Source organism: Coloeus monedula, assembly GCF_965178545.1.
Source record: "Coloeus monedula genome assembly, chromosome: 1".
Classification (NCBI taxonomy): domain Eukaryota; kingdom Metazoa; phylum Chordata; class Aves; order Passeriformes; family Corvidae; genus Coloeus; species Coloeus monedula.
Genome location: NC_138781.1, coordinates 73,562,936 through 73,582,782, shown reverse-complemented (window position 1 = coordinate 73,582,782; position 19,847 = coordinate 73,562,936). Strand labels below are relative to the sequence as shown.

The window sequence follows — 19,847 nt, the reverse complement described above, 5'->3', positions numbered from 1 at the left end:
GAGGAGGGAAGAAATATTACAATATTTTAATTCTAAAAAGACAGACCTGTTTTGCATGAAGTATTGAATTTCATTAAGACATTAATAAGTAATTTGATATATTTCAATTTCTTATAAAACAGAAAAGTACCCTTAGGGGAAAAAAAAATAGAATCATTTACCTGAATTGAAGATTTGTACAGCAAACTAGTTCATAAAGAGATGAAGGTAGAAGTCACTGTGCTCTTCCTGCAGTTGTCAATTACCTTTTAACAAAGGTTTGCATTGAATAAAAAATAACAACTTCGTGAATATTACTTTAATTCCCAGGTACAGCACATTGCTTCTGGGCTGTTAAAAGAATGGACAAGAGACATATGAATTCAAACAAACAAAATGTTACTTACTATTTACAAAACAATCATTTCTTACAACCTTGAGAAAAATCATACTTTAACAGTGATCTGTATTTAAATGTCCAGCTAACTCTTTTCATTGTGCATTTCTCCTTAGTGCATTAAAGTCTTCTATGCTGAATAGTATGTGGTGGAAATAGATGTCCTGACAAAACTTTTTTTACATCAAGGCTTCAAAATTTCAACAAAGTTTAAACATTATTTAGATATAACAATTATTTTACAAAGACTACTTTTAACATGAGCAGGCCACCCACAGTGTTGACTAGAGAAAATGGCATGCAAGCCACCCAGCGAGACTGATGTAATTTTTTTCATCTTTGCTTAAAGTATAGTCACTAGACCAGATAATGTAGAAACTTCTACACGCAACGATCAAAAAGGCTAAAACAGTTCCACTTTTTTTTTTTTTCCTGGTTAATTAAAAGTAAGTCATAAGCTGAAAAATGCAAATATTCACATGCAGTGTAAGTCTTCTCTACAATAAGTGAAATTTCATTGTTCTGTGTTAGGAAGAAATCTTTATTAGAGAGTAGAATGCTTTTTAGTTTGGATAGAAAAAGTTTTAGGGCTATATTTAATGTATTTATTGAAGAGTATTCGTAGATGGTATAGAAACTTAAATATATGAAATTGTTGACCAAGGCTTCATCCTGTGTGTGATGAAGCTGGTAAGACTTTTAATGCGATATGAAGACAACTGGTATTCATTCTGTTACAGTGACCGGCTAGTTAGACTTTTTTAGTCATGATACTGTCTTTGTCTTAACCCTTGGTACTTTCAAGTGGCTCAAATATTGTTAATCATTTTTAAAACTTGACTTGAAAATATAAAAAAAAATGTTTGCAAAACCCAGTGATAACTTAGAAGCTCTGACATTAATTACCAAAACGAAATTATACTTTTTTAAAAAATAAAACTTTCTATGACTTTTCCTATATCCTGAGATGCATAATTTGGTTGTAAAATGTACATCTGGAGCCAAAGCAAACTATAAGATATCTGCAGCAAAGCTAAGCATTTGAAATAGGAAAGAGTGATTGTTTTTAATCTCACAGGGGTCTTACCACATTAAAATGCTAAGTGGTTCACTTTGAAATAGAATTTCAGCAGTTGTAAAACGTTAACACAGTTGAAAAAAAAAGTATGAAAATCAGCAATAATTACTCATTTGCTCTCAAAAAAACCTTGAATAACTCATTAAAATAAAGAAAATCTGTTTGTGATTTCAACTGATTACTGACTCTACTTTTTCTTACTGTCACCCTTTTTGAAATAGGAGCCAGTAACACAGCAGATACCTTGTTTCAAGAAGTGCTGGGTCGCAAGGACAAAGCCGATTCAACGAGAAATGCGCTTAATGTTCTTCAGCGCTTTAAATTTCTTTTCAATCTTCCCTTAAATATTGAAAGAAATATCCAGAAGGTATAATCCTTTAAAAATAATTTTCTATTTGCCGAAAGTAGCCTGTTGACATTAGTCTTTCTCTTAACAAATGAAAATGCTTTGTTTTGTTTTTAAGGGCGATTACGATGTGGTTATTAATGACTACGAAAAAGCCAAGTCCCTCTTTGGAAAGACAGAGGTTCAAGTGTTCAAAAAATGTAAGATATGGGTTCTGTTATTTAGTGGTTTTGGGGTTTTTTTGACTTAAAGGCTAAAATGCACACAGGAGACCAAAGAGTTTTATGTGGGTTTGATACAGATTTTCATCCATACAAATTATGGATTTATAGGAGCCAGTTACTCTAGGCAATATTTCTGGCAAGTTTTCTGAGTGAGGTATTTACTACAAAATGTGAAATCACGGCCAATTTTATTTATTTATTCAGGCTTGGTATTACTGGACATAAAAAAAGATTACTGTAATTAAAATGTGACTTTGAGTATCTTTCTCATATATTGTTGGAAAGACTTTAAAGTCTAATTCTCTGGTTTTGTAAAGCTGTCATGTATAATATTTTCAGATGTGGCTTGTTATAAAATGCTTTATATTGATTTCCACATTAACTCCAGAAGTGTCTGATACCCTAGAAAAATAACGTAATTTTCAGTTCATAACACTGCTGAAGGACACGTTGGATTTATTTCTGCTCCCTATTCCTAGATTATGCTGAAGTTGAAACCAGAATTGAAGCTTTACGAGAACTTTTGTTGGATAAGTTGCTTGAAACTCCGTCAACATTGCATGATCAGAAACGTTATATAAGGTAATCATTTGACTAGTGCCTTCATAAGACATATGGTGTTAGATGTGTATTTAAATGTTTCCTAAATGGGGTAGTAACTAGTTTTAATGTGGTCTAAGTAGTGATTTTAAAGCTGTGAGTATTTTGAGACTTTATGATTATATAAATAATGGCAAACTGGATTGTTTATTGAATGACTGAAAAACAGTTCTTGAATGAGAACAATTTCATGAACCATAATTAAGATTTGAATTTAATTTTTTTAAATCTTTAAGGCATGTTGAGATTCTGTTGCTTTCTCTAAACCAACATATTGCAAGCTGTGTTTGAAATGATCACTCCTAGTTTGCATACCTCAAAATAGATTCCTTATTAACTTTTCTTACACTTCAGCTTGACTTGATGTTGAAATGGAATCATCCTGAGTCAGATAACAGGGAGGTTTTAATCCAGACTGTTCTGTTGTTTGAAAGTGGAATTGGCTCTTTTACTGCTCCGGCTAAACAATGTAGTTCCTTTGTATTTCATGAATATGAACCAGTTCCCCAGTTTTCATTAACATTTATAGATTTGCTGTTTTTCACAAAGCTAGTGTCTGCTGTAGGGCTACTGAGACCAGTTGATGTAGACTTTAACCTTTGAGACCTTGGTGCCAAACTTTAGAGTGCTCTGGAACATTTGATGGCTTTGTTTAGAAAGCTTTTGAGGTTTGGCTGCTACTAGGGCTCCTAGTGTGTCTTGACAATCTCAGTGTTTTTATCAGTTATCTTAAAAGAAGCAGACCAAATGTGCTGTGCGGGAAGCATTTGTAAAATTCAGACACCTGCACAAGGTCTTGAGTGTTTTGTGTGTGCACCAGGCCCAGCCACGTGGGCCCAAGTGCAGTATTGGGGTCTTAGGTCCCTTTGCATCATGAGAGTTTATGAGTACAGTGACTTGTGTGCATTTATGTAGAGTGCTTCTCATTCTTCTGGATGGTACATAAATATTGCCTATTAATTGGAATTGTTTTTTAAGATTAATAGTTAAGCGTTTTGTGTCTGTGAAGGCAGCACTGGCTAGTCCTTTTCTCTGCAGCACTAAGCAGCTGCTTAGCCTAAGCCAGGTTATATGACCTTTTCCAAGGATTCTTTGAAAGACTCATAGTTGTACATGTGCTTGATTCTGGTCGAGTTTTGTTTGGGGGGGTTTTGTGGTTTTATTTTGGTTTGGACTGTGTTTTATTGTTTCTTGGTTGGGTTTTTGGGGTTGGCTGTTTTGGTTGGTTGCTTTTAAGGTGGGTTTTTATTCTAGCCCCTTACCTTGAACTATTGAATCTTTAAAAATAGCCCAGCCTATGATAAAGCAGACTGTGTTAATGTAACCAAATGTATTCCACATGTAGAAAGTATAATGAAGAAGAGCGGGGAGTGGATGAATGTGGAATAATTTAATTCTAATGAATCAACAGAATCCCAGCCTACAAAATTGTTACATTAGTTTCAATACTCTAAATATACATGGTTATATTAGTGTAAATTTTCTGAAGGCAAGGTATGAAGTAAATTTTCTTCAGAGGACTTCAGCAAAAATGAAATTAACAAAATACGAATTGTAAAATAGTTTGCATAAACCCTGCGATTTTTATGAGGGTTTTTTCTTCCTTGATACATTTGTTTTGTATGTCTCTGAAGTTGAAGGCTGACCAAAACCTAAAATACTGTCATTTTCTCCTTCAGATATTTAATGTTTATGATTAGGCTTCAATTCATATTTTCCTCTCATTTTATTAGGATATTTACACTGTTAATTATTTTATACTGTTCAGAAGTAGTTTACCGTAGCACTTAGCAGCCAAGTAGATGTATGTATTTCATGACCAGTGGTAATTTTTTTTTTAGTTTTGTGTCTAAGAAAAGACTAAAGCCCCCCATAACACTGAGAAGGACTTGAGCTCATAATTTATAAATGTCACCCTGTCAAAATGGCTGGTTGTGTAATTTTCTTGTCCATCCAACCAATCCTACTTTGACAGTTTATTTTTTGTTCAAGTGCTGCAGACGTTTGTCAAAGAAGACAGAATTCAACACAGTCCTAATTAACATTAGGTATTATTGTAGTAAAACAGCTTTTGTGAGGGAGTTAAACATTCCCTGCGCTGCTTGAGATAACGTATCAGTATAGTTCACCTTAAGCATCTTGAATTTTTTAGTCCATCCCAAGTCTCATTAATGCAGAATATAACAGAGTGCCTTAAACAGTAGAGCAGCTACCACTTCTTGAAAATACCCTTTTGAAAGTACTTTGTCAGACAGTCTTGAGTGCCGTACATGAGACTACGTTTCTTTTGTGTTCTCTTCAAAATCACAGCAGCTGGCTTCTAATACTCCTCTCTCCCTAAAGACAGTGTTTTGCTTCTGCAGATTTGATGCCCCAATACTTTTTGTTCTCTCCCTGATCTTTTTTTTCAGACACTGTGTGCACAAAAAACCACCAGACCAAAACAAACAAACAAAAAGCCAACCCAGGAGCTTGGTTTACATATGTTTGTGCGTTCATGTGCTAAAATTAATGAGCTACCAGAAATTAATTCTTTCTCTAATTGCTTGTTAAGATTACATGATGATACAATCAGGACATATACAGTAGGAAGAAAAATACCATCTTTTATGTGCTTGAGATGCCACTGGTTCCACTCAAATCTGAAGCACTAAACTGCAACCATGCAGATAAAGAGTTTGGTTTCCTGCATACTTTACTAGAGGCACAACTGGAAATACATTAATATGATATTAAAGATACAGGTGGGTTTTTATTTCTGTAAAAATTTTTTGGTGGAATTTTGCCTCACTAATTGAAAAAGGGAGAATGCAAAACTTCTGTTTGCAGTGGATGGGAGTGTATCTTAATACCTATTCTTGAATTTTTAAAATTATGTGGAAAAAAGAAAAAGTATTTCTTACTACATCCTTGGTCTGTTTTAATGAGGCCTTCAGTGTGTCAAGTCAGAGCTGTGATTTTTGGACTGGATTTTACAGATATCTTTCTGATCTTCATGCGCCTGGGGACCCAGCTTGGCAGTGCATTGGTGCTCAACATCAGTGGATTCTGCAGCTCATGCACAACTGTAAGGAGAGCTACGTAAAAGAACAAAAAGGCAAGGATACATTTTTATTCTACCTTTATATATCTATTTATATATATATATGTATATTTGACATTTAGGAATTTGGCATTGCCTTTTATTTGACAAGTTCTAGTCTACAGAGGATATTTTAGTTATTCCCCATCAATTTAGATAGCTTTTTACAAAGTTGAATACTGACTTATATTTTTTCTTTATTATAAAAATGAAACAGCAGTTGGAGTTTTCTTTTTGTTTAACTTATAACTTTTAAGCTCTTTACATGGGAAAAGCATTAAGTTTCAGTCATTTATCCATGGTTTACTGTCCTCTTGAAACATTTCTTTGAGGTCATATCAAGTTTGGACTGTTATCTGAATCTGCCAGTTAGATTTCTTTGTCTCAAGATATTCTATTAGTATATGGATACACAGGACATTGGGGCACAGTGGGATAATGCTTAATTCCTTGATATGTAGTGAGTGATATTATGGAGTCCTCTTGTTCCTTGTGTGCAGTTTCAAAATTCAGGTTACACTGAATCTGCACAAAGGGGATATTGAGGCAAAGTTATTATTAAGACCAATATGAATACATAGTTGTATTCTTTCTTTGCCAACATTGCTCCTCAAGTATTGCAGGTGTGGCAGCAACTTAGCTACAAATTAACATGATCTATCACATTAGCCCACATATAAAAAGCCTTCCAGTAGGTGGAAGGCAGCTGGCCTGACATTTCTAGTAGTAAAATCTGAAAACTGGATTTTCAAATTAGGAAACAGAAGCAGTGCCTTGTTTCTCAAGAAGTCTTATAGAGTTTGCTGCCAGTTCTGAAATGAATAGGCATATTGGAATCTGGCATCCCTTGGCTTATAGGTAACTCCCATGTTTAGTGTTAGTGCATGCATATCCCCAGCCAAATACAGTGGTGTATTCTGAGAAACCACAAAGGTTTTTCTGAGTTGGAGCTGCTGCAGAAATGTGCTGTAAATTTTCTGCAGGAGGCTTTAACTCTCTGTTGCAGAGGTTGTGACATGAGGTGTGGAGTTCACTGGGTACATCAATTGTGACAGCGATGTCAGTAAGTTGTAGCTTAAAAGTGTGTGCAGACCATCTTTGTTCCGCTACACAGTGTGCTGTGGAACCGGTTGGAATGCCAAATTGTTTTCTTGGCATCTTGGTCAAAAATCAGAACATTTCCAAAACCTCCCCATCTTCTTTCCTTGTCGAAGTCCCTCATGAGACGTCGCCACCAGCCTCACAACATTCAGTTACCAGGAGCAAAACTCACTTGTGAAAACAGCCATGGTTAATAATTCTAAGCTTCCTTCTTCTCTCACTTGCAAAATTTTGTATGGCCATTTTTCAGCTTTTTGGCAAGAGAAATAGAGACAAAGATACTTAGTGCTTGAAACGTTTTAGTGGTCTATGAAATCTTGATGTGCAGGCTCCAGTGAATAAGTGGAAAATGCGTCTAAATTCCTAGATTTGTCTTGAAGAATCTCAACCTGTTTGGTATTTTCTTGCAACAAAAAACTGCTTACCTCAGCCTTAATATCAAAGGGGCTGTTATGTTACAGCTTTGTTTGGCTCACAGAAGAATTTAAATAACTTGAATGCCCAGCAAATGCATGTATCAATAGTTAATATTTTGTGCACGTATGAAAGAAATGCTAACAGCTCATCGAATTCCAATTGTTTTCTTCCAGCCTTCTGTGTGGTGTTCTATTGATTATAGTTTTTTGCACAGGTTTCAAAATACTCAAGAATCAATCCTAGCTGATTGAATTTCTCACTTAGTATCTAGTAGGACAAAGGAAAGTTGCTAAGCATGGTTTTTGCTTTCCATAGATCTTTAATTTTGGCATACACCAGGTGGGAGAAAGAAAAAAGAAAACGCAGAAGGATTGATTTTAACTGCCACGTAGAACAATGCTGGTTGTGATCGGAGACATGGCATGCATTTTAATCTACTTTAATAGGTGTATGCTTTTCAAACAGGGAAAGTGTGGAGTTTTACTCAGTTTGGTTATGCAAGACTCTGGAATCTAATCAACTTAAACAAGTTAGAAACGTTATTTATATGTTCATAAATTCATAGGCTCTTTTTAAGATAAAATAATAATAAATTTTCAAACATTTAAGTCTTCCACGTAACACGTGCTTCAAAAAAAGATTTTTTTCTGTTTGTTTATCAAGAATTTGTAGGAAGAGATGGCTCATAAGACTGATATTCCAATAAAAAAGGCATGAAAGTTTTTCTAGGCTTCCATTGTTTCTAGCAGATGGCAGTCTTCATATTATGAATGCTGGAACAAGCGGACAGTAATTGTAGCTCCACCTTGAGCATACCAGCTATTTCTGGCTGTTCTTACCCTAATTCTTTTGCTAACTGAATCTGTGGGTTCAAACTGATTGAGTCAAAACTTTTCAGCATAGTAAACTTAAACCTCAGTTAGCAGATTGTATCTATTTTTACATTTCTGCAAAATTTTTCGCCTTTCAGCTGAGCTTGTGCCAAAGCCTTTTGCTGCTATTTTATTCGTTTTGAAAGGAGAACTGTGCTCTGAGTCATTACACATGACTTTTACTACTTGAAATGGATTTGGAATTAGGCAAAGTCTCTACTTTTCTTACCTGAATAAGGCTGGGTTTCTTTGAACCATTAGACATTCTGGATAGGATTTTTGCAGCTGGTTGTCAAACTGCAAATATTCTCAAAGAACTTATTTGCTGGCTATGATGTATTCAGGAAGGGAAGATTAACTCTGCAATTATTTGCTAAACAAGCTAAAACACAATCCTAAGTGAATTCTAAGGAGAACTTACTCCAAATTTAGTCACTAGTATAAGTCAACAGTATATTATATGGGATAAAATTGTTCCAGTTGTCTCCACACAACTAGAAGGCTGACCCATTAGTCATTACAACTGAAATAATTTCATTTGCTTATATAGAAATAACATCTTCTCCTACCGTCTGTAAGAGGTTGTGACTTATGTCATCCAGGCCAATAGTAATGGCAGTCAGGAAAATTCCCAGTACTGACAAGAAGTTAAGTCTAGTTTTCTAACATCCTCTCTAGGGTCTTCACCTGATGATTGCCCTCTTGTTAATAGCTGCACTTCCAAGGGTCTGCAGAGTGAAAGAGAAGAGTGAGCTAATTTAGATGCCAAGGTATTGGAAGGTGCTATCACAAATTTTTGTGTTAGAGATATATTTAAATACATGTTTGTTTTAGGTTGATATCTAAGTATGTATTTTTGATCTAAGTGTTAATCCTTCAGTAGTATCACAAGACCTTTGTTTAAAAAAGCTCTGGGCTTGTATATTACCAGAGATGAACTCTATTTTGTAGGAAATACTCAGCAATTGGAATGATGTTCTAGATGTGCAAAGTATCATTTAGTATCATAGCATGGGGCAGTCTCTGATGCAACCTGAAAGAAGAAACCATGGCAAGTTTACAGGACTTTAATGATCTTGGAGTTCTTTCTCAGAATTTATTTCAGGGGTCAGCAGAAATCCTGTGTGTTTCCAATACTGTCTGTTTCCCGTTAATCCAACTTGTGTTAGTATTGTTTCCAAAACCTGAAAGGGTATATCAAGCTGTGCTAAGCTCTGTCAAATAATTTAGCATTGTGACTTAAAAAGCTCTCAACTGCCAACAGCAAATTGTTTAATTGAATCTTTCCTTTGATTTTTATAGACATTAATCATAACAGATACAGTAATCTGATCATTAGTTAATTGGTTGCATTTATTTCAATGGGTACAAGTAGGACGGGAAATTCTCTCAACTCCTGTGTATGAAGTACTTCACAGCAGCATTCAGGAGTGTATTATTTCCCTTGAGCAATAACTCTGTATGTGTATGAATGTAGTGTTTCCCCTCAGTCTAAACAACCCTGTTGGTTGGCTGATTAATTTTGTATTATGCAGATTAATGTTTCATTATGTGCTAAGATATGGCTATTGTTACTCACCCATCATTGCCTTTAGCCTATCTATTTCTTGCTGTAGCAGACCTTCCTTATTTATGAGGCAAAAAAAATGCAGGCATGTGATGCTCATATTATGAGAAACTGTTTGAATCCAAGCCCACATGTTGTAAGGAGTGAATGAAAGTGCAGATCAGAATTTCTCCTGCACAGAAGTATAAAGAGCCAGCACAAAGAGACCAAACAGCATAGCCAAAGTCATAGTGAGGCAGTACAGGGGATACCTGAAGCACAGAGTTCCCTTGCTCCTGTCCTTGTTTTACGTCATTCTCCTGTTTCTCTGCTGTTCAGATTCTTTCATTAAAGGTGCAGCTGTAGATGTGGGACCCATGTGCAACTGGCCGGAGCTCTAGCTCTGCTTATGTAGTAGTGCTTGTAAATATAGGGATTTATTGCATTAAATAGAAAACTTCAAATGCTATCTGTCTTATTCATGGAATAGGCAGTTGTGCTCTTTTATTGTTTTTGAAACTTTTTTTTGTGGTTACAAAGTTTTCCTGATGCATAGATGAAGTAGTATTATCTATCTGGTCATATCCCACTGTTTTTATCCACTGGGAGGACCTGAAGTAGGTAAAGCCAGTTTGCTGCTGTTACTTAGTATGTAGATATGTTAAAAAGGAGATGCGTGAGACAGAAAAAAATGGAAAAAGAGTATTTTTCCAAGCCATGAATATAAAGGTTACCATGGAAGAACGTATGCTCCCTCAAAACAGTATTTATTAGATCTCTAGAAATAAATATTTGAATGGTAAACTGAATTGTGTTGGCATTTTATGCCTTGTATTGGCTGAAGCCAGAATTGCTGCTTTTGACCCTTGATCTTGTGATTTGTAGATATCTAGGGACTTTCAGTTCTGGTACCTGTACACTAAATGGTTTCCTTCAGTTAAGATTTTACATATTTTTTAATTGTAACTATACTTGGTAACTCCTCTATTATTAAAGCATAATTGTAGTTTTTCATTATGGTTTATGCTTCCCAGATTTGTTGGAGTGCAGGAAACATGGAGAACATAATGACATAAAATGACGTGAAAATAAATGTAAATAAATGAGGTTTAGTTTAAAATTTGCCTGAGGCACTGGGCAGATAGCCAAAAGGAGTTAAGCAATGGGATTCTTAATGCAAGTATCAGGGATAGAAGCTGTGGAGGTTAAGACTGTTTTCTGTGTGGCCAGTGGTTATTTGCTTAGACTTTAATAGTGGCTTAGTAGGTTTCATGATCCTTTGAACTAAAATGGGTAGGGACTCCCATCCAGTTATCATCAAACTGGCTGAGTAAGCCGTAGTTCTTTAACAGGTTGTTGCGAACATTGTCAAGTCTCACTCCTACAAATTCTCATTTAAAACCACTTTTGCCTGTCTTCTTTGAGCAACCTAAATCACTCATCTGTAATGCAAATCTTTGAGATATTGTGTAATATTATTGCAAATAAGTTACCTGTTAATAGCTAACCTGTTTAAAAACTACAGCTGTAAATGAAAACACTGACATGGTTGTAGTGTGATCTTTCTGCTGCCCTTTGGCTTGTGAAATATGCAATATACAACCTATTAAAGTTCCCAGTGTGGAGCCAGCTCTCCAAACAGAAGCATGCTAGTACAGTCACTGTGATATTTTTTTAAATTATTATTATTTTAGTTCTTAATGCTGGAAAAAAAGTATAATTTTTGCAGTGCTGAGTGTGACGCACAGCTCTCCACATACTGCTAAAAACTCTGCAGGGCTTTTCTGTGCCAGAGTAACAGCAGCTGTACTTAGTGTGAAAGAGAGAAATGGATGCTTAGACCATGTTGCTCTTTCTTCTGTGCCACACTGAGATTCTATTCACCTTGCAATGAATGATCCATCTTTGTTAGATCAGACAGGCCGGCAAGGCTTGTGTCAAAAGGGCCTTTTCAATTTGTTATCCTAGCAGCTGGTTCTCTTCCATTGCCTTTGCTTACTGTACATCTGGAAGAAGAATTCTTGCAGCTGGGAGCCATTTCATGTCTAAACCACATCCCCTGTCCATAGCAGAAATACCCTTTTGACAGCAGATGTCAAGCAAACCCTTAATGGGTTATTAATTAAAAAAAAAAAAAGTGAGACAGAGAATAAAAATTGATCAGTACAAAAACTGATAGCAGATTCATTTTCCTCTTTTATTACCTGTATTTGTAACTTAGCTGTAATTTAGAATTTTTAGTAGAATCCAGCATGTTCAGAAGTTCAGAGGGCATTCTTATTTTATATAATAATTTAAATAATATAATATAAATATAATATAAAGAGAGTAACTATTGGGATTAAAAAGCAACACAGCTAGCTTACAATCAAAATTTAAAAGATTAGTATGACTGTAGATAGAGTGAAACTCTACAGTGGCCAGAATTTTACCTTTGTGTTTGCTCCAGTCTTTTTAGTCCTTATTCGGGCAATTGAGTTAAAGTGAGTTTTTCCAAAAGTGCTTAATGTCCGCTGGAGCTAGTGCTAGTAAAATGAAGTAATTTTTATTTATGTGCTGGACTTGAATGCTTGGCTCTTGTTTCAGAATTTTTTGGCCTGAAGGGCTGACAATAAGGCCCTAGGCTGTGAAATACTTAGAATACCACTAGAATAGGCCCAGTTACCCTTTTTGTAGTAAACTGAAAAACAGTTTCATTATTAATACATTATTTGCAATAATGAAGACTAGCCTTAAGGTTTAAAAAAGCATTCATTTTTAAATGTCTCCCAAAACCATTTTTTCTATCAATTTAAATATTGCACGCTCATCTCTTTTCTAGAAAAACAACCCATTTTCTTCTTGATCGCTGTAAAATATAAGGCTAGAAGGAAAAAGTACTTAAGAAAAAGAATAAAAATGCAGTTATTCGTCTGCTGAGCAGGTTAATTTTTCAGTAATTTCTCCCGCTTGCCTAATTTCTTGCCTAGACAAATGGAAATTCTCAATGCGGTGTCCTTGAAAGGAATCTTATCCTGGTTGTGTCGGTGCGGGCTCCAGGCACTGTGTGTTTGGTCAACAAGCAACAGTGGGTGGTCAGGCTGTAGCACAGGACAAGGGCCTGCTGTGCACAGGAAAAAATGTTCAAAGGTGTTTAAGGCTGGTAAGGAAGTCTGCCGCCCTTCAGAGAGTCAGGAGGCTGTAGATCAGCCTTCCCTCGCTATGGTAGCCTGTGAGAAAATTCACTGTAAGATACATAATGGATGAGAAAATACAGTAACTGCATTCACCTGGTTGCACATCTTGCAGGGTCTCTTTTTTTTTTTTTTTTTTTTTTTAATTAATCTTGCTCATATACATGATGTATACACTGTGTGTACGTGTGCTTGTTGTATATGAGCAAGGCTGTGTAATGACTGACATTTGACTTAATGTAGAAAATCTCACTGAAAAGTTGCTTAGCCTAAGGTTGGTCACTTGTTAAAAATTTTCTTTGTCTCTGCAGAAGTACTGTCACTATATTATCCCCTGATCACCAGCAGCTTTTGTAAAAATCTTTACTGGAAGTCATGTAATTGATGCACCAGGCTGGCAGAATTGCAGGGTGGCTGAGGCTGGACTATTGAGGGAGGCGAGAGATGTGTGACTCCCTCGAGAAACCTCCACTTACCAGCCCTCAGAGGGGAGAAAAACCCAGGCAGTTGTGTAGCAATGGAAATTGCAGAACAATTTTTACACTCAGTTTGGTAATAGTTTAGGAATATGAAAGTAATGCAACTTTTAAAAGTTTAAATCATTGAGTGGTTTGTATATCATGGAAAAATCTATTTTAGGCAGATTTCACGTCAGTTGTCTTTTTGATGGAGGTTGTAATTCACTGTATGCCAAGAGCTTGCAGGTAACAATCCAAAATACGGGGTTGGGATTTTTACATGAGCTATAGGCACCGTAGGAACAGAAGTACTCCATAGTATGATAAACCTGCAGTTAGGGTTCAGCACAGGTGGCTTTTGATTTAGAGAAAGTGGAAGCACAAATTAGAGAAATAATATCAACAAGAATTGTGCTTTTTACTGTGTTCTTTAGATTCTTATTTTGGTGAGATCTTACTGCGCTAGAACAGAAGAGGTGTGAACAAAACCACTGAAATATTTTTATTTCACAAAGCATCTGAATATGCACCTTCAAAATATCTGTGCACAAAAAGTTGAAAGCCAGTAAAATCCTTAAAAAAAAAAACTAAAGCAGTATTGAGATCCTTAAAACTTTGCATTTGATCTTCTCATGATTGTGCAATTGTAAATGTAATAAGGTGTTAATTGTACTTTTGTTTTGTCATTACTGTTGGATAGAAGGAAGAGAATGTAGTACATTTATTTTTCCTGTGTTACCTTGGTTAAATATACACTTGGCACTGGAGTCATTTACAGATATGCTCCATGTAGATGGAAAAAAATACTTGTGTGGCTTCAAAGATGCAGTGTATTTTTTAAAAGTAAAGATCTACCAGGAGTATTTTTTTCATACTGTTTATGCATCTTAAAACCTGTTAGCCCAGTAAAAAGTTAATTTCTTGAAACTTTAGATTGTTGCTGTCCTACATTCAGGATCTAGGAATGTAAAAATAGTACACAAATCATATACTGAGTGGGCAGTAAATTATTATTTGGTTAGTTTATTTAGGTTTATAAATATTATTGTCTCCAGTCCATACTACTATTAATTCACTGTATTACATTATGCTGCTAAATTTAAGCTGCTGGCTCCAAAAAGGGAACAAGTTGGGATAGAAAAAAAATTGTTTGTAAGTTAACTCCCACTTTTTTTCCAAGATTTATGCGTTAGTGTGCAGTCTTGAAGCGCTATCTTCTGGTAGGGTGAAAGCAAGATCAGCTTTGCTAATGTAGTCCAGATGTTTATTAGTCCTGAGGGTATATGTGCTGTTGTAGTTCCCTGCTGCTGTGTTATACTTGCTTGTAATGCTAGACAACCAATTAAGAAATTAGTCCATGTTAAACTTTCTTTTCCTGGTATGCCAGCAAACTGATGATGTGGTTTTCCTGGTGGAACAAGAGTGTTCTTTACATGTTTTCTGTTACTGGTGAACATATAAACTATTTGGGATGCATGGGGTTAGTGCATCAGCAGCAATGCAGCTACCTCGAGCAAGTGTTTTAATTGAACTAATTCACATTAAGGTGTTTTGGTAAGTGTGTCTGTTTTTCTTAATTCTGAGCTTTAATTGGCACTGTCATTTTTAGAGACCATCTGTTTACAAGACATTCCTTATATTAACAGTCTGTCTTCAATTATTAACATTCTGTCTTAATTCTATGCAGAGAGATCAGAGGGATTTTTTTGTAGTTGTTGTAGTAGCTGTGAAAATAACATTGCTATACTCTTGCTGGTGATTTTTTAATAAATTATGTTTTAAATAGCAGTACCTGTGGCAATTTTGACTTCGCCTTCTTGGCATACCTTTTTTTCCTCAAATAAAGGGCAAATATGTTGAATCTCACTCAAGTGCTCCTGAAACCCCAGGAACTATGTGAGACACTTAAAATTTCTCAGGGCCTTCAACAATTTTTTTTTTTTAATTCTGTGTAAAATTTCTGTAAGATACTGAATATATTATTTTGTTTAATTTGGAGGGGAATTAATTTGTTTTGGTTTTACTTCATTCTGTAAGATGACCAGATTGTTTTCCTGGATGCTGATTACTGCAAAGCATTAGTTTTTTGCTTTCTCATTATTGTGCATTTTTAATTCTTTCAAAAGGCAAAGTCTTTCCACAAACACTTGTTCAAACTCACTGTAGATCCTGTTTGTGGTGACAGTGAATAATACGCTTAAATCATTGAGCAGATTCTATGTTGCTGAAAACTCACTAGTTTTAAAGGTGTCATAAAGATGTGTTTAATAAGTGGTATAGGAGTTAAATAGTGAACAGAATCCTAATACAGCCTAAAGATGGGAGAGATGAGTTCACCAAGTCAGTTAATAGAGTGTGTCAATCACAATTGTGAATGATGTAGCAAATTGGATCTGTTTACTTATGTGTCTTATACTATGAACACTAATAAGATGAACAGAAGAACTGACAGGTATTTTGGTAATGATAATGCTGCAGTGAAAGGCCACAGGAAATTTCTTTAAAAGCCTTTAAAAAATTATAGGAGAAAAAACTACTTTCAAAATTAAATAAAACCCAATACTGTCACCTATTGGAAGTTTGTGATAAGTTTCACAATGCTTTATATTGCTCTTTAAGCCCCAGCTGTTTAATTAAAAGGATTAGGTATATCTTTTCTGCCATGCTGCTCTGACACCAGAACAAATGTGCTTTGAATCATTTTTGCTTTGTGTTACTCCTGAATCTGAGTATTTCACTGTTACAGCTGGTGGTCGTCCTATGTGACCTTCCTGTTATTTTAAGTGAATGTAGGTATCAATGGAAAAGATCAACAATATAAACTGAAATGCTGAGATTCTTAGTATAAAATTCAGCATGAATTATCAGGGGATGTTTCATCTCAATATAAGACTTTTTTTTTTTTTTTTTTTTTTTTTTTTTTTTTTTGCATTGTGAACAATCAGTCACTGAAGTAACCTCTGAAGTAACCTCCCCAGTGATGTTATAAAGTTCCCATCACTAGAGATTTTCAAGATTGAACTGGACAGGGTGCTAGATAATCTCACCCTGGCTCCCTTTCCCATGAAAGGTTGGACTAGATGGTCTTCTGACATCCTTTCCAGCCTGGGCTGTTCTATAATTCTGTTAATTGTGATTCACTTAAGTTAATTGTTACAGCTCAGTTGAGCAATGCTGAAATAATTTTTGACGACTACTTTCAGAAATGTATCTACAAGGTGAAATGCATAAAGCAGCAATTTAGACTTTAAAAAATATATTGGTAGTGTGTCCCAGTATATTAAAAAATCATCATAGTCCTCTTATTCCTATATGATTGTTTTTCAAAATTCACATTAGACTCCAAGTCTCCTCCTTCAGATTGGACCCTTGCTTAGACATGTGAACAGTGACCTATATGTGGACAGGCACCCAAGGTGAAAAATAATTGTTTGATACACTGGAAAAAATTTTGTGGGTTTGTAGTTACGTGTAAATAAGGACATTTACAAAGGAAAGGTGCCATTAGTTCGTCTGATTCCTGATGGATGGATTCTCTCTACCTGAACTCTGTCGAGGTCAAACAGCTGAGTAATAGTTGAGCACTCTGCCCTTAACTGCTTCAGCTGGACCCAAAAAAAAGCTTTTGCTGTTGAAAAGTGTATTTAGGACATACACCAGGAAAAAAGCATGGGCAATGTCACTAACGGCATAAATACATGTTTATCCATGACTTTCAAGCAACTGATTTTAGGGCATTAATTATAAACAGAGAAACATACAGACCGAAGAATGGCATTTTCCACATGGTTCTTGTGGTTTTGGCTTTGCTACAGGAGTCCATAGTGGTGGTATTGAATAGTATTGGTACAGAGGAACAGTCTAAATAAAGCAATATTAAGAATGTAAGATAACATTTGTATCACTGAATTAAGTTAGAATTCCACATGCAGCATGCAGTTCCATGTCAATTGATGTGCAAAATTATTCTAACTTTTGGGTTTTTTCTGCCTCTCCCCAGGCAATGCATTGCTCCACAGCCCCATGCTAGACCTGGACAGTGATGTGCGTCCATCACCGATTGGCCATCTCAGTCAAACTGCTTCACTGAAAAGGGGCAGCAGCTTTCAGTCTGGCCGTGATGATGGTAGGCATCTGTTTTATTTGAAAACACAAAGTTGCAGCTGCCAGTGACCAGTGTGTGATGTAGTCAAAAAACCCAAACAAAAACCACATTCCGTGTGTTTGTTTTGTATTGTTACGAATTACAAATCTTTCTTCTCATACGTCAATGTTGCTTACTAAAGAACTCCTCTTTTTTCTGCAAGTAAAGAGCAGTTCATAAAATTTAAATTCAAGTTCAAAATTTGCTTCTTAGAATGTAGTTAAAGTCTTTTTTTCAACAAAACCAGACCTTTTTTCTTGTATGCATAGCCACCTACTACCTTTTGCTTGTTACATCTTTTGTGTGTTTTTGCTAAGATGCTTCTCCTTGCATTTGCACCTTCTGTGACTTCACATATCTGGATCTCTGATTCCCTAAACCCAGAAAGGGAAACAAAATGTTTGACTAAGCTCAAGCAGTCTGTCTGTCCACAGCCAGCTGAGACCTCCTGTGTTGTAAGTCTCCTCAGTACCCTTGTCCAAACAACTTCTTCTCGGGAGCCTTTCAATGGTGATATCACAGGAGACAGAAAACATGTTTTTCACAGAATAGACAATTTCTTACTGAAGTAACTGTCTTACTGTTACCCTTATCATTTCTCAGCCCAAAGCCTTGCATGGAGTTGATTAACAAGCATTACAAAGCAAAACAGTAAATTTCTGATTGTTTTTGAATGCCATCCACTAACAATACAAATGCCACACTTAATGCAGCAAGCAACATCCAAAACCCAGGGGTTTTTTGACTTGTTTGAATTCTTTTGCATGTGCAGGGACTTAATTGCATATATGGCAGGCAATTCCACTTCAATCAGTTATTTTGCTTTTAGAGTCTTAGTTATGGATCTGTTATTTTTTACAAACTGAAAAAGGTAAGTTTTCAGCAAGTTTTGCATATTCTGTAGACACCAATTTAAACCAAGATTCAAAGGAAAACTGGAGAACTGGAGCAGTACAATAATCCGTCCCAATATCCTAGAGTTAGAATGAGTTGCCTCTGAGTTGAGTTCCTTGATACTTAGGTGCACGTGACCACTGATAGCTCTGCCATCTTTGTTCTACTTTGAGTGGAGAGACAAAGCAAACCTACCATTTAGGATGCCTGCAAGGGCTGCCGTTCCAATTGTGCCATGATGCGTTCTGTTTTCAGTTTGCTTGTGGATCTTTTTGGTTTTTGGTAAATTTAAGGAATGGCATCTCTGGGCTTTTTTGGTGATTTAGTGTGTTTGGGGTTTCTTTTCTCCAATATGTTTGACAGTGATTGTCCAAGATACTGTTTAAAGAAATTACTATGAATTCAAAATTGCAACATTCAAATAACTTTCAGCTCTTTGAGCATACGTTCATGAGAATATGTAAACAATAGACAATAGCTCTAGTTTCATCTTTAGAATGGTATTGCAGAGATTATAATAGAATCAATGGAATAAAATATAGAGCTTTCTCTAGCAACAAAGTAAAAATATCCTGAATTTGTGGCCATAACCTTTTGATATGACGTGCAGTAGCTTTTTCTAAGAAGTATCTGCTGTCTGCAGGCTTGGGACTATGCCTGAAGTATGCTTCCTCAAGGAGAAAAGAATTTCATAGATGAAGTAAATCTTGCCAGTATGTTTCCAGTAGCCGGCAGACATCCCTGGTTATAACCTTGGATTTGTGCTGGAGCTTTTGGCAAAGATGAAATGGTTTCTCAAAGGAACTGAATTGTTTTTTGTTAGAAGATGGGGTTTGTAGAAGTTACAGAGCCTCTGCTGCTATAGCAGTGTTGGCACAGCTTCCTGACATAGTCACAGCTTGTTAATAAGAGTTTTTCTGCCACTGGGTCTAGACCAGTTCTTTATGATGACAGTCACAAACCAAGCTGATGAAAGTATCTTATCTGTGTCCACACTAGGAGCTTTTCCAGTTGAGCTTTGACGTTTTCATGCCTCCTAAACAGATACATCACTCTCAGCACAGTTGCACTTGAGTTATGTCAGAGCCTCTTTCCAAATTTTGGACTTCCATTATGATTTTATTTTCAAATACTAATCCAAACTGCCTAAACTTTTCAGCCACGAGAAAAAGTGGGTAGTACAGACATTCAATTCTCCAGTAAAGAAATGGCCCAATACTTGATCCACACCTCAACAAATGGATGCTGCTGAAGGCATGAAGATTCAAGGTTGTCTACATACACAGTAAAATAGTGAGGCTCTGGTGAAGCCTACTAGTGTGTAATGTGCTATTAGGCAGCTATTTTTTGCCTAACTGGTGAAATCCTGTCATGTGTAGGCAACATTCTGTAGTAAAGTAGATAGAAAAAGTGTTATTTCATGCAATGTTTTTCTGCATTTCCACAATGTTATATAGGGTGATATAGTATTTTTAAATTTATCATTTGTACAAGACCTGAGTTTATACATAAAAAACCACCACACTAACAAACATG

The 19,847-nt window shown here is 35.8% G+C and overlaps 1 protein-coding gene across 2 annotated transcripts in view; it reads left to right on the top strand.

Moving 5' to 3' along the window:
• EXOC2 (exocyst complex component 2) overlaps positions 1-19,847 on the top strand; it is a 128,008-nt gene that overhangs the window by 49,686 nt on the left and 58,475 nt on the right. For both annotated transcript variants that reach the window (XM_082291326.1, XM_082291327.1), the window contains exons 8-12: positions 1,676-1,821; positions 1,919-2,000; positions 2,504-2,606; positions 5,603-5,721; positions 17,274-17,399. In XM_082291326.1, the coding sequence (XP_082147452.1) occupies positions 1,676-1,821; positions 1,919-2,000; positions 2,504-2,606; positions 5,603-5,721; positions 17,274-17,399 (576 nt within the window). The remainder of the gene's footprint in view (positions 1-1,675; positions 1,822-1,918; positions 2,001-2,503; positions 2,607-5,602; positions 5,722-17,273; positions 17,400-19,847) is intronic.